We start from the raw sequence: 14,914 nt of genomic DNA, 5'->3' as shown, positions 1-14,914 counted from the left end.
ATTCCCAATCTTATCATTTCTCGTGTGCCCATACATCCCACGAAGCATCCTCATCTCCGCTACACCCATTTTGTGTACGTGTTGATACTTCACCGCCCAACATTCTGTGCCATACAACATCGCTGGCCGTATTGCCGTCCTATAAAATTTTCCCTTGAGCTTCAGTGGCCTACGACGGTCACACAACACGCCGGATGCACTCTTACACTTCATCCATCCAGCTTGTATTCTATGGTTGAGATCTCCATCTAATTCTCCGTTCTCTTGCAAGATAGATCCTAAGTAGCGAAAACGGTCACTTTTTGTGATCTTCTCTAGATTGCTCCGGTCATTAGTGTGGATAAGTATATAAATGGATAGAGATAGGAGAGCAAATACAAGATGTACGTGTTCACCCAGATTGGCTACGTCCACGGAATAGAGGAGTTCTCATTAATTGTGAAGGGTTTACACAAGTACATAGGTTCAAGCTCTCCTTTAGTGAGTACAAGTGAATGATTTAGTACAAATGACATTAGGAAATATTGTGGGAGAATGATCTCGTAACCACGAAACTTCTAAGTACCGGAGTGTGGTATCGTCTTGACTTGCCTTATCTGTCTCATAGGTAGATGTGGCATCTTCTCTGGAAGTACTCTTCCTCCATCCAGGGGTGGTATCTGTAACTGGTGGAGATGCACAAGGTAATGTATCAATTTCACTTGAAGCTTACTTGTAGTTTCAGGCTTGGTCAAGCGCGATACAAACCATGTAGTAGGAGTCCCCCAAGTCGCCGAGCTAGGGGATCTGCTGAAAGAGGTGACAGACAAGGTAAGCAATCAGAGCTCCGACTGATTGTTCACATTCTCCCTATCTTGCAGGCAGCATGAAGGATAAAGAGAAGAAAAATGAGAAGAGATGATATGGGATACTTTTGCTTTTGAAGAAGTAACTTTCCACAGGCTTATTCTTGAACTGGGCTGGAGGGTTTTCTGGTTTCCTCCAGAGTATAAGGCCGACTGAAGAATTTGAGGGTCAAAACAAGTCCATCAAATCTAGTGTACGTTCGACCCTGCTGATATGGGATACTTTTGCTTTTGACAGAGTAGTGGATGTATCGGCACGTGTGCTGTTACGCTTGTCTCCACATGCTTCCTTGTATCCTTCTCACTTGCCCTATCTGTTCCTCAGGCAGATGCGGTATCTTCCCTGGAAGCATAAGATGTTGAAGATGAGTACTCGAGAGCAATGCCAGGTAAGTAATCAGGTAAGGGGTTCCAGGCAGTCAGTTCCTGGCTGGAAGCTTGATTCCAAGTGCTGACGGATTGCTCTCTTTCTCCTTGTCTTGCAGGTAAGAACAAGGCCAAAGGAAAAGACAGGGAAAAAGCATGATATGGGATACTCTTGCTTTTAACCCTGATGATATGAGATATTCTTGCTCTAGTATAGCTTGTTTACAGAGGTATTATCGGGGGGGGGGAAAGAAAGCTGAATATTTCGAAAGGCTTCGTTGGGAGTGCCCTCTCAGATAAGAGAAAGGGTTGAGCATTTTTGCAGGTCTGCCTGTCCGTTGGGGATGGAGGTCGACATATATAGGAGTCTCCCTAACATCAAGTAATAATGCTATTCCTTTACCCTGCTTGGTCATAGTACGGTAGTGGGAGCTGCCAGCTTCACATGTTTTAACTTTGTCAGAGCACTTTGAAAAAGTGGTCTGTGGTATCTGGAAAGCTGATGTTGCGTGTGAAGATTACAGACAAGCTTTATCCAAGGAGATCCAGCTCTTGAAGTTGGAAAAGTGGTGCCTCTTCGGATTTCGAACAAGCAATCCTGTCGGGGATCTGGCTCTCGAGATTCGGAGAACGATGCCTCTTCGATTTTTGAGAAAGCAATCCTGATGGGGGTCTAGCTCTCGAGATTCGGAGAGTGGTGTCTCTTCGATTTTTGAGAAAGTAATCATGTTGGGATTCTGGCTCTCGAGATTCGGAGGGCGGTGCCTCTTCGATTTTGGAGCAAGCAATCTTGTTGGGAATGTTTTCTCGAATGTGAGTAAAGGTTAGGCATGTTTGCTAGTCTACCTTGCCACGAAGCACAGAGGTTGACACACAGGGACTTTCCAATTATCCAGCAGTGGTACTGTTCATTTACCCTCTCTTCGATTTTTGAGAAAGTAATCATGTTGGGAGTCTGGCTCTCGAGATTTGGAGGGCGGTGCCTCTTCGATTTTGGAGCAAGCAATCTTGTTGGGAGTGTTTTCTCGAATGTGAGTAAAGGTTGGGCATGTTTGCTAGTCTACCTTGCCACGAAGCATAGAGGTTGACACACAGGGACTTTCCAATTATCCAGCAGTGTTACTGTTCCTTTACCCTCTCTTCGATTTTTGAGAAAGTAATCATGTTGGGAGTCTGGCTCTCGAGATTCGGAGGGCGGTGCCTCTTCGATTTTGGAGCAAGCAATCTTGTTGGGAGTGTTTTCTTGAATGTGAGTAAAGGTTGGGCATGTTTGCTAGTCTACCTTGCCACGAAGCACAGAGGTTGACACACCGAGACTTTCCAATTATCCAGCAGTGGTACTGTTCCTTTACCCTTGTGAGTAATAATATGGTAGCTAGACCTTCAAAATTTATGTGTCTAAACTTTGTTAGTGTTGTTTCTTTGCTATTCTTTTACCCTTCTTGGTCGGAGCGATGTAGTGGGAGCTGCAAGCTTCACGTGTCTCAACTTTGTCAGAGAACTTTGGCAAAGTTATCTGTGGTACCCATGAGCTACTGTTGCGTGTGGGAAGTGGGTGATTGAACAGTACGATTCATGTGCTTTCTACTTCGCCAGAAATCTTCGACAGAATGCCCATAATTTCCGCAAAGCTGAATGTGCGTGTGACAGGTGCTGACAAGGCTGGAAAAGTAGGTGCCTCTTCGATTTCTGAGATCGGCCCTCGTGGTCTCTGAGCAGCCCAGCTTTTGAGAAAGCAAGCCTCTTCGATTTCTGAGATCGGCCTTCGTGGTCTTTGAGCAGCCCAGCTTTTGAGAAAGCAAACGCCTCTTCGATTTCTGAGATCGACCCTCGTGGTCTCTGAGCAGCCCAGCTTTTGAGAAAGCAAACGCCTCTTCAATTTCTGAGCAAGCGCCTCTTCGATTTCTGAAGCTTCGTCGAGTGCAGATTTTTATAGAGGCTGACATTAAGTTCCAAAGCACACTTGAATATCCACCAGTAGAAGCTCCATTCTTGCACTTCTAAGATCTTGATTTGTCCGACCTCTTCTCTCTTCAACACCTTTGAAAATGTCTGGCCCCTCCGACCGTGGTTTTGACTTGAACCTTGTTGAAGAGGCAGCCCCGCCTTCTCCAGACAACATATGGCGCCCATCCTTCGTTTCCCCTACTGGTCCTCTTACCGTTGGGGATTCCGTGATGAAGAATGATATGACCGCTGCGGTAGTGGCCAGGAACCTTCTCACTCCCAAAGATAACAGACTACTTTCCAAACGGTCTGATGAGTTGGCTGTTAAGGATTCTCTGGCTCTCAGTGTTCAGTGTGCAGGTTCTGTGTCTAATATGGCCCAACGCCTATTTGCTCGAACCCGCCAAGTTGAATCATTGGCGGCTGAAGTGATGAGTCTCAAACAGGAGATTAGAGGGCTCAAGCATGAGAATAAACAGTTGCACCGGCTCGCACATGACTATGCTACAAACATGAAGAAGAAGCTTGACCAGATGAAGGAATCTGATGGTCAGGTTTTACTTGATCATCAGAGATTTGTGGGTTTGTTCCAAAGGCATTTATTGCCTTCGTCTTCTGGGACTGTACCGCGTAATGAAGCTCCAAATGATCAACCTCTGATGCCTCCTCCTTCTAGGGTTCTGTCCAGTACTAAGGCTCCGAATGATCCCCCTCCGGTGCCTTTTCTTTCTGGGGCTCTACCGACTGCTGAGACTTCTCCTAAGCAACCTTTGTGAAGGCTCCCTCTTGTTTGTTTATTTTGACTCAAGTATATGTACATATTTGTAACTTATCGGGGATATCAATAAATAAGCTTTCCTTCATTTCAACGTATTGTGTTAAATACACCAAAGCCTTCTTCGCTAAGTTCTTTGAATTTTCTTTTGTTGAAGCTTGTCTGTTGAAGCTTTGTGAGTGGAGCATGTAGGTTGAGGTAGTGATCCCTTAATTTCCCGAGTGAGGAAAACTTCTCGGTTGGAGACTTGGAAAATCCAAGTCACTGAGTGGGATCGGCTATATGAATCTTAGAACGCCATTGTGTTCTATCATGTGTCATGTCCTCCGTTAAATCCAAGTACTCTAAGTCTTTTCTTAGGGTCTCTTCCAAAGTTTTCCTAGGTCTTCCTCTACCCATTCGGCCCTGAACCTCTGTCCCATAGTCACATTTTCTAATCGGAGCGTCAGTAGGCCTTCTTTGCACATGTCCAAACCACCGTAACCGATTTTCTCTCATCTTTCCTTCAATTTCGGCTACTCCTACTTTACCCCGGATATCCTCATTCCTAATCTTATCCTTTCTCGTGTGCCCACACATCCAACGAAGCATCCTCATCTCCGCTACACCCATTTTGTGTACGTGTTGATGCTTCACCGCCCAACATTCTGTGCCATACAGCATCGCCGGCCTTATTGCCGTCCTATTAAATTTTCCCTTGAGCTTCAGTGGCATACGGCGGTCACACAACACGCCGGATGCACTCTTCCACTTCATCCATCCAGCTTGTATTCTATGGTTGAGATCTCCATCTAATTCTCCGTTCTTTTGCAAGATAGATCCTAGGTAACGAAAACGGTCGCTCTTTGGTATTTCTTGATCTTCGATCCTCACCCCTAACTCGTTTTGGCCTCCATTTGCACTGAACTTGCACTCCATATATTCTGTCTTTGATCGGCTTAGGCGAAGACCTTTAGATTCCAACACTTCTCTCCAAAGGTTAAGCTTTGCATTTACCCCTTCCTGAGTTTCATCTATCAACACTATATCGTCTGCAAAAAGCATACACCAAGGAATATCATCTTGAATATGTCCTGTTAACTCATCCATTACCAACACAAAAAGGTAAGGACTTAAGGATGAGCCTTGATGTAATCTTACAGTTATGGGAAAGCTTTCGGTTTGTCCTTCATGAGTTCTTACGGCAGTCTTTGCTCCTTCATACATATTCTGTATAGCTTGGATATATGCTACTCGTACTCCTTTCTTCTCTAAAATCCTTCAAAGAATGTCTCTTGGGACCCTATCATACGTTTTTTCCAAATTTATAAAGACCATGTGTAAATCCTTTTTCCCATCTCTTTATCTTTCCATCAATCTTCGTAAGAGATAGATTGCCTCCATGGTTGAGCGCCCTGGCATGAACCCGAATTGGTTGTCCGAAACCCGTGTCTCTTGCCTCAATCTATGCTCAATGACTCTCTCCCAGAGCTTCATTGTATGACTCATTAGCTTAATACCCCTATAGTTCATGCAATTTTGTACATCGCCCTTATTCTTGTAGATAGGCACCAAAGTGCTCGTTCGCCACTCATTTAGCATCTTCTTCGTTTTCAAAATCCTATTGAAAAGGTCAGTGAGCCATGTTATACCTGTCTCTCCCAAAACTTTCCACACTTCGATTGGTATATCGTCTGGGCCTACTGCTTTTCTATGCTTCATCTTCTTCAAAGCTACAACCACTTCTGCCTTCCGGATTCTACGATAAAAAAAGTAGTTTCTACACTCTTCTGAGTTACTCAACTCCCCTAAAGAAGCACTCATTTCATGTCCTTCATTGAAAAGATTATGAAAATAACCTTTCCATCTGTCTTTAACCGCGTTCTCTGTAGCAAGAACCTTTCCATCCTCATCCTTGATGCACCTCACTTGGTTTAGGTCCCTTGTCTTCTTTTCCCCTGCTCTAGCTAGTTTATAGATATCCAACTCTCCTTCTTTGGTATCTAGTCGCTTATACATATCGTCATAAGCCTCTAACTTAGCTTCTCTCACAGCTTTCTTCGCCTCTTGCTTCGCTTTTCTATACCTTTCACCATTTTCATCGGTCCTATCCTTGTATAAGGCTTTACAACATTCCTTCTTAGCCTTCACCTTTGTTTGTACCTCCTCATTCCACCACCAAGATTCCTTTTGGTGTGGGGCAAAGCCCTTGAACTCTCCTAATACCTCTTTTGCTACTTTTCGGATACAACTAGCCATGGAATCCCACATTTGGTTAGCTTCCCCCTCTCTATCCCACACACACTGGGTGATTACTTTCTCTTTGAAAATGGCTTGTTTTTCTTCTTTTAGATTCCACCATCTAGTCCTTGGGCATTTCCAAGTCTTGTTCTTTTTTCTCACTCTTTTGATATGTACATCCATCACCAACAAGCGATGTTGATTAGCCACGCTCTCTCCTGGTATAACTTTGCAATCTTTACAAGTTATACGATCCCCTTTCCTCATTAGAAGAAAATCTATTTGTGTTTTTGACGACTCACTCTTGTAGGTGATCACATGTTCTTCTCTCTTCTTAAAGAAGGTGTTGGCTAATAAGAGATCATATGCCATTGCAAAATCCAAGATAGCTTCCCCATCTTCGTTTCTCTCCCCAAAACCATGGCCACCATGAAAACCTCCATAGTTGCCTGTCTCCCTGCCCACGTGTCCATTTAAATCTCCTCCTATAAATAACTTCTCCGTCTGAGCAATTCCTTGCACCAAGTCTCCAAGGTCTTCCCAAAATTTCTCCTTCGAACTCGTATCCAACCCTACTTGAGGTGCGTACGCACTAATCACATTGATAAGTTCTTGTCCTATTACAATCTTGATTGCCATGATTCTATCTCCTACCCTCTTGACATCTACAACATCTTATGTCAAGGTCTTGTCCACGATGATGCCAACACCGTTTCTCGTTCTATTTGTGCCCGAATACCATAGTTTAAACCCTGAGTTTTCTAGATCCTTTGCCTTACGACCAACCCACTTAGTTTCTTGTAGGCACATAATATTTATCCTTCTCCTCACCATAACTTCTACTACTTCCATAGATTTTCCCGTCAAGGTTCCTATATTCCACGTTCCTAAACGCATTTTGCTCTCTTGAACTCTACCCTTCTGTCCTAGCTTCTTCACCCTTCCTCGTCTAATAGGATCAAAGTACTTCTTTTGTGTGTCCCGTGTAAAGTTGATAGGAGCATATGCTCCCAAACAACTTTGAGTGGAGTCGTTCGAAAAGAAGTTTCTATAGCCCCCTTACTCATGTAACACTGCATCCGGGTGCCGATGGAGATACAGCGACCCTTGCTCACTTATCACCATGCTCGGGCCACACAGCGCGCCACTTACGGGTGACGCCCTAGCTTTAGCGCGATTTCGTTCTGGATTCATTTTCATAAGGATTCGACGTAATCATGGAGTGCCGGCTGTCGACTACCTGACGCCCTCCCCCTCCTCCTTTATCCGGGCTTGGGACCGGCAATGTAAGATAAACTTACACGGCGGAGTTATCTATGCACATACAGCAAAATGAATAAAAGTTGCATTCCTCTTACGTACAAATAATGTATATTCGCAATAAAAAATTTATAATTAGAACCGTTATGTTTTTAAATCTTTATTTGAAGATCACCTGTACAAATAAAAAATAATAATAATTTGAATCGAAAATCGTTTGGTCATCCAAATGTATCAACTAAATAGACGCAATGTGATGGTTGAAGGTGACTCCAACATGGTTATAGATGTGATTCTCAACCGTTGCAAGATCCCATAGAGGCTCATAACTATTTTTTAGAACATCAAATGGCTGACGACCTCTTTTTATTTTATTTAGTAGCAACGTATTTATATAAAAGCCAATTTTTTCGTAGATGTTATTTCGTCTATTGGTCACAATGTTGACAATATTTGTATTTGGGAGAGGGTGGTTCCTAGTGTGGCTCGCCAAGTGTTTATTTAACTGTATGAGTTCCAGGGGTTTCCAAGGATTCTCCTTAACTTAATAAATTTATATCCTTGCAAAAAAAACAAAATAATTATTATTATTATTTGGTAACTACACCATTAATTTATTTGATATATAACTAAACGATCTCCGATTCGAATGATTTTTATAGAGATGATCCTCAAATGAAGATTAAGAAACTGGACGGTTCCAATTGTGTAATTTCAATAGTACAAATACGTTATTTGTAAGTGAGGAATAAACCCATTCCCAAGGAAGAACGTCGTATTATTCGAATAAAATTTTAAAATATATCACAACTAATATCTCTTTTATTTTCTCTTCTCACCTAATATCATTCTTCACACGCTACTGTAACACACGAAATTTCCTACAAGGAATAGCAGAAGAACACGTCCTTCATAGCACACCTCTCCTTGGAAAGATTTTTCAGTGTGACTGTCACACGAGGTGGTACACCACGTGTTTTCATATAAATGGTGGGATATGTGTGTTAAAAGGTTAATAACTTAGAAATTAAAAATTTTCACCACTTACATAGAAACCCGTGATGTATCATCTATGTTCCCGTCACAACTAAAAATTACCCCTCCTTGACCATCTGGCCAACAAAAAGCCTAATGAGTACTGCTCATTCCATTAGTGCACTGGTCACACCACTCGGAGCAATCACATGCTCAGGGATCACATCGAGGAGATACTCGATCAAGGGCATTGCCAGGAGTTTGTCAAGAACAAAGCCATGAAAGAGGAGCCCGTTGAAAAGAAGAACCAAGGTAAGTCCGATTGGTATGAGCTCACTGATGAAGAAAAAGATTGGCGCATAGTGAAGAAGCCTACCCTCAGCATTAATTATATTTATGAAGGACAAGAGGCGCTTGAAGGAAAATAGTGCAACTGTCGTTGCTACTCTCCTCCACCATATGCCCAGACTCGGGTGGTCCACGGATGTTCTCACAGCTACTTATTCGGATTTTTGAGTGGTCCCGAGATCACCCAGGTCCCTTAATAGATCCTCCCATGGGTCGACGGATCCTTGACATGCAGGTTGGAACTCTATATAGGTTTTTTTTTTCTTTTTCCCGACTGTGAAACGACCAAGGGCTTAATGCTAGGAAAGGGGATCGGGGTGGAAATAGCGAGACGGGTCATTTACTCGTGACTCGATGGTTGAGTTTGTAAAGTTGGCAGTGGTGGATGCCTTGGGTGAATCGTTAAGGACTAGGGCTAAGGAAATGAAGTCGGATGGTGGATGACTTTATATGTTTTCTCGAGGAGCATACAAAATTTACACTTAAAGTCAAAGCACATAAATTTTGTACCTGTGCGTGCAACTACAAAGATCGGAGCAGCGAGTGACACCTCTATTTGCCAATGTGTTGGTAAGCACACTCGGATTAGAACATCATTGGGTACAGAGAGAGGGTATTCACGGGCGAAACAACCACAAATTGGAAAACCAGATCTGCTGAGAGCGAATGGAAAAACCGTAACTACTTGAGAGAATTTATGCAAACTAAATGCGCTACACAGAAAGGAGAATAAGGGTTTCCATTGCTTTAGAAGAAATAAAAGGCATTGCAGCCCGTCTATACAAGGTTCGGAGAATTAACGCTAGCTACCTGGAAGAGGAAAAATCGGAGTTGGCCTGCCACTGGTTAATACACAATATTTGAAATCTAACCTACCAACAACATTATTGTACAGGTTATGTGCTGATGCCCCACAAGACGGAGATGAAGGACGATAAGTTTGTAAGAAGCCAGTATTTTACCATTTTGAAACGTTGCAGAAAAATTCACCTCACAAAGTTCTCGAGCTCTGTGTGTTTTACATTAATATAACTGGAGCTTGAACATGCTTAAAAACTGTTCAAGCAATTCTTGCCCAACTGCATGTAATCCCCTTCACTGTCTTGACACACCAAAGCGTCAAGGAGACAAAACCGAAAAAGAAACGAGTCTGAGGCCCTAGCATGTGATGGGCGTGGCTCAATATTTTGAGATCATTTGCAGACGCCTGTATTGAAGGATGACAATATGATCAAATTCTAATGGCAACACAAACAAATACCGCTATAATTTCAACTGTCATAATGGACACTCCAACCACAATTGTTGTGAGAATCTAACAAACACGCACACTTAATATCATAGAGGTAATAAACAATTGGTTCATGAATACATATCCTGTCACATTTCATAACTTAGGATGTTGACGAATTCAAGTCTTATCATCAGAGAAAGAACATCCAATATCAGTTGAGGGTCAAATCATTGTTCCAAAGGATATTTCCTGAAACACTCACACTGAATAAGGTAATCCTTAACTAAAGAGTTATACATTATTGATGTTTTATGTGCAAGGGCATTATATGCAACAGACTGTTCAACACGTTATTAGAACTTCCATCAACCTATGAAGGAATGGAGAATTGTCACCATATGCCAAGATATGTTTGGTTGTTTTGGTTCATGTCCAAATAAAGATTAATGTGCATCTTACTTACTGGATAAAAAAATAACGTGTTAAACCAGTACAATGAACAGTGAATATAAGACCTATAGAAGAAAAATCAATCACAATTATTACGTTTATATTGCCCAACTAACGGCAATATAAAGTAACTGAAATACAAAAAGTGAACTTGCAGGAAAATGGCTACGGTGCATACCTCGATTCACCTCCCAAATCCTTGCTCACCATTAAAACTAAACGGCTTCCATCACAAATGGTCAATTTATCCTGTTGAAGAAGGTTTGGATTTTGAATTTCGAGGAAGGCCTTTGCGAAGTTGAGTATTTTCCATAGAATATACGAGAATGGTTCCATCTTTTGTTCCAGCTAAGAAGCATTCTTCTGGGGTCACTGTTAGAGATGTTATAATCTTTCCAACACCATCATATTTCTTTATGACCTCGAGTGAATTCATAGAGCGTACAACTATTTGCCCTTGGTCACCGGCACAAACCAAAAATTCACCACACCCACTCAGCTCAACACAGTTGAGGCGTCCATTGGATTCAGAAGAAGCAAGATGTTTACCATTAATTGAATAAAGATGCAAACTCAGATCATCATCAGCATAAAACACAATCCGTCCATGTTGAGAAGCGACGAGCTTTGACAATGCACATCCAGATGGATGGCGCAAGGATCTTACATATCTTCCACTCTGCAGGGTATGAAAAACACAAGTTCCGTCTTTTGATCCACTGATCACAATGTCAAGCTCCACGCTGATATACAAGCATGTAATTATATCATCGTGTCCACAGAGAATACGAAAAGGAGTTTCAACAATGACATAATCTTTGCGTGGTAGTTCTGTCTGTGTATTACGAGGTCTCTTTTCTTGGGTTCTACCTCGGAAGACTTTCCACACCATGATTGTAGTGTCATAACTTCCAGTTGCAAGGAAGCTTCCATCAAATGTCACTGCAACATTATAATTGTTACATCTTAGAAAACAATCTTTGAAACCACTAAGAATTGTTCCAGAATACAAGCCAAAAACAAAACCTCACCCAGAACAGGAGGAAGAATCAGTGGAGTTTTTATTCATTAAATATTAATGCATTGGAATGTTAGCACCCAATTGGTTACCAAAGTTCATCGTCCAGAAAAAAGACATGCATGCCATCATATAGAATTTAAAGATTTTTCCTCAGCATTTCTTTCTTGACTAATGTGTTCTAATCAAGTAAAAATTCAGAATTTACAATGTAAAATGCTACCGTGACTAAGTAATAGTAACTTTCGCCTAAAAAAAAGTAATAGTACCTTCTTTCTTGACTAATGTGTTCTAATCAAGTAAAAATTCAGAATTTACAATGTAAAATGCTTCCATGACTAAGTAATAGTAACTTTCGCCTAAAAAAAAAAGTAATAGTACCTTGCACGATGAAACTGAAACAACTATATCTATTTTTTTAATAGATTACTCTGTGATCATCATGATAACAATCCATATAGCATAAAATCGGCACCAAAAAGAAAAGAAAAACCCAATATTGCACCACCCTTTCTTGAATAATTGAGGGCAATGATCATGATTTTGAAAGCAGACAAATCTCCTAACTTTTATTCAGGGAGTAAAGTTTCCCTATGCAGGGAATCATGTCCCACGATGATTTATCTTTATGATCAATCTAACCATGTATAAACAGGTAAAAGAAGGCTATCAAATCACAACATTAGGACACAAGCCTAGACTCACTCGCTTAAAGAACCAACCACAACATATTAAGACTACATGAGTATTGGGTGCTAGAAAAGGTAACATAACCCAGACATCAAAGTAAGGAAACCAAATGGCCCTCGGACAAGAAATCGTTTCACTTTGCATATGCTGTATTTCATTAAATTTAATTTAAATAGGCCGAAAAAATTTGTCTTGACCCTTCACATGCATGTTCCATAAAGGAAACAGTAATTTCTGCTTCTAGTTAAACATACCTGCAACACAACTAACCACATCCTTATGCTGTCTGATGCTTTGTACCATTCTGCCATCATTTAAGGATATAACCTGAAAGCTATTTTCCCAATTGCCACATGAGATCAAAAAATTCTCAGATGGTGTTTGCATGGTTGCAAAGCATTGAGCTCCAAGTTCAACATTTTCAGCTGAAGGACTCCCAAATTTACGAGGAGAGAGAATATCAGAACCAACGCCAAATGAAGGATCCTGTACATGTTAATTTAGTAAGCATATTAAGTACTTAACATAAAAACTCAAATCAAACTGAACAATAAACAACAGAACAAAAGCCCAACCTGGGAGCTAGAGAAGGTAAAATTTCCACCAGATTGCAGTGAGGTTGTCAACCACATCTTAACTGACAAGGTGAGACCCTGGCTTACAAGAACAACATTGGAGTCCTTGGTCCGAACATATAAAGCAGCCGACCGTGTATGACTTGTACTACAAACAATGGAAGTCAAGTTAATAGAACCAGGTGCAAAGCGCAAAGGATGTGCAATTGGAATAGGTGGCCCTCTTCTTGGGTGTTTTTTACGGAAAATCTGAATTGGTGTCTGGCCAAAATTTGCAATTTGGTCTTCAATAGCTGACCTTTGCAAATCATCTTCCATGGTCTCCAGATCAACAGCACCTTCATACGTTAAGTAATAAAAAATATTTGCAGCCTGCATTTCAAATTTCCAATAATATTTTCAGTGATCAGTATATTTGTAATGAAGTTGTATTAACCAATAGAGAATGTTCAGGACACGAAAAATTGTTTGAATTATCACATAGGTACCTCCACAGCTGGTTTTCCACGCTGCTTGTAACCAAATACCAAATCTATCCAATGGTGTAGATTAGAGCTAACATATTCGCTTTCAAGGGCTTCTCTGTTCTTGTTAATAAATTCTTCAGGTGAGCCCTGAATAAATAATCGGATCAGTATAAAAAAAAAAGTAAATAATTCATCAGATGAGCCCTGAATAAATAATTGGATCAGGTAGCAAGAAAAGAAAACAATGTAAATGAAACGGTGTAGATCTCACGTCATAGAAAAGATGGAAGATGAATAAAAGAAAATGAGCGCTTCAAGCCTCAGATGTCTTATTCCAAAAGAAATGTTTCTAAAGTTATTTGTGTAAAGCAGAAATCCTTTACACTGGCTTCCAAAAGAATGAGTGACACCCCTATTATACGTGGTTGAAGTTTAATGCATTCTATTATGGTGCAGTCTCAGTGATGGCAAACTTTTTATACCCAAACAAAGAAAAAATTGGCAAGGTCATGTGTAAGAAACATGCAGACAAAAGGTTTGTGTCTTGTGCATTTGTACGCCAACGGTGAGTGTAACTATCAAGTCTCACGGCAAGTATCATGACTGATCCATTTGGGTAAACAAATCCACTATTCCCCTTATTATTGTGTTAATTTTTTACTTCTCACATAATCTCGGTGTTCTCCTAAATGTAGTCGATTCCTACCTGCAAAGACACATCAGTTAGCTAGAGTGCACTTTGGGTCTATGAAGTAGACCATAATCAACTTGGTCGGTATATTCTTTACATCCCTCAATTTGTAATCAAAGCAATGTGGTTCCAGACCCTGTTGATTTTGGTAGATTTTCTATAGATATGCACACTGATTTCCTACAAAACTGTCAAAGCTTTGCCATTGAATGAGACTAACTTTTGCCCAACCTACACTTCTATTCCCAGAAGGGACACAGGGTTCAATTTCCACCCAAATTAAATAGGATGTAGAATGGTTTGGGTGGATTCCCTTATCACTCCTCAATATGCATGAGCTATTAACCGTCCAAAATTTTGAATTGCTACAAACTTACTATCACCGTAATATCTTTCCAGAGGCACCCTTTGAATTAAAGCAAGGTTGATGGATCTTGTGCAACTGTACAAATTCACTACGTTTATTTCAACTATCATTCTAAGTTCTTCTTTTTATTAAAAAAAAAAAAAAAAGTTTATTTTTTGCTATGCCCCCTAGAACTCATCAACCCCCCCCCCCCCAAAACAAAACCCCCCAAAAAAATATATATATATAACCACCATACACCCTGAAACTCAATATTCACTCCACTCTGCCTGAATTTTGTCAAATCCGTTAAAATTGGGTTAAATGTGCTGATATGGAAGGGTAATTTAGTAAACTTATCTATGTGGCATTAAGAAAACCATTTTTCCTAGCCACATGCCAAGAGGTGGGAAATGGTACGCATTTGAAAGGATTAGGTGGGTTTATGGATTCATTAAGAAGAAGATATTACATACCTTGGCCCAGGGTGGGAGACAAACATCTGCAATAGGTTCACCATCTTGCTTCACACCAAAATGATAAGCATTTGAATTGACAAGAAACTCTGGCATGTAAAAGAACTCCGGTATTAACTCCTTCACATCACTTGTATTAGTAAGGCAGTTCTGATATGTTCCCTCAATGCTTTGAAAGAGACGGTCAGCATGGTCAAATTTACCACCCTGATAAAAAGAAACAGGTAAAAT

The 14,914-nt window shown here is 40.9% G+C and overlaps 1 protein-coding gene across 4 annotated transcripts in view; it reads right to left on the bottom strand.

Moving 5' to 3' along the window:
• Positions 1 to 9,456: 9,456 nt before the first annotated feature.
• Positions 9,457 to 14,914, bottom strand: part of LOC103402005 (BEACH domain-containing protein B) — a 31,521-nt gene continuing 26,063 nt past the window's right edge. For all 4 annotated transcript variants that reach the window (XM_008340743.4, XM_070813285.1, XM_070813286.1 and 1 more), the window contains 6 exons: positions 14,684 to 14,890; positions 13,192 to 13,317; positions 12,704 to 13,075; positions 12,383 to 12,614; positions 10,599 to 11,362; positions 9,457 to 9,943 (listed from right to left, as the gene is read on the bottom strand). In XM_008340743.4, coding sequence (XP_008338965.3) covers positions 10,665 to 11,362; positions 12,383 to 12,614; positions 12,704 to 13,075; positions 13,192 to 13,317; positions 14,684 to 14,890 — 1,635 coding nt within the window. In that variant the 3' untranslated portion in view covers positions 9,457 to 9,943; positions 10,599 to 10,664. The remainder of the gene's footprint in view (positions 9,944 to 10,598; positions 11,363 to 12,382; positions 12,615 to 12,703; positions 13,076 to 13,191; positions 13,318 to 14,683; positions 14,891 to 14,914) is intronic.

This window comes from Malus domestica, chromosome 15 (genome assembly GCF_042453785.1).
Source record: "Malus domestica chromosome 15, GDT2T_hap1".
Lineage (NCBI taxonomy): Eukaryota > Viridiplantae > Streptophyta > Magnoliopsida > Rosales > Rosaceae > Malus > Malus domestica.
This window is presented reverse-complemented; position numbering and strand designations above follow the sequence as displayed.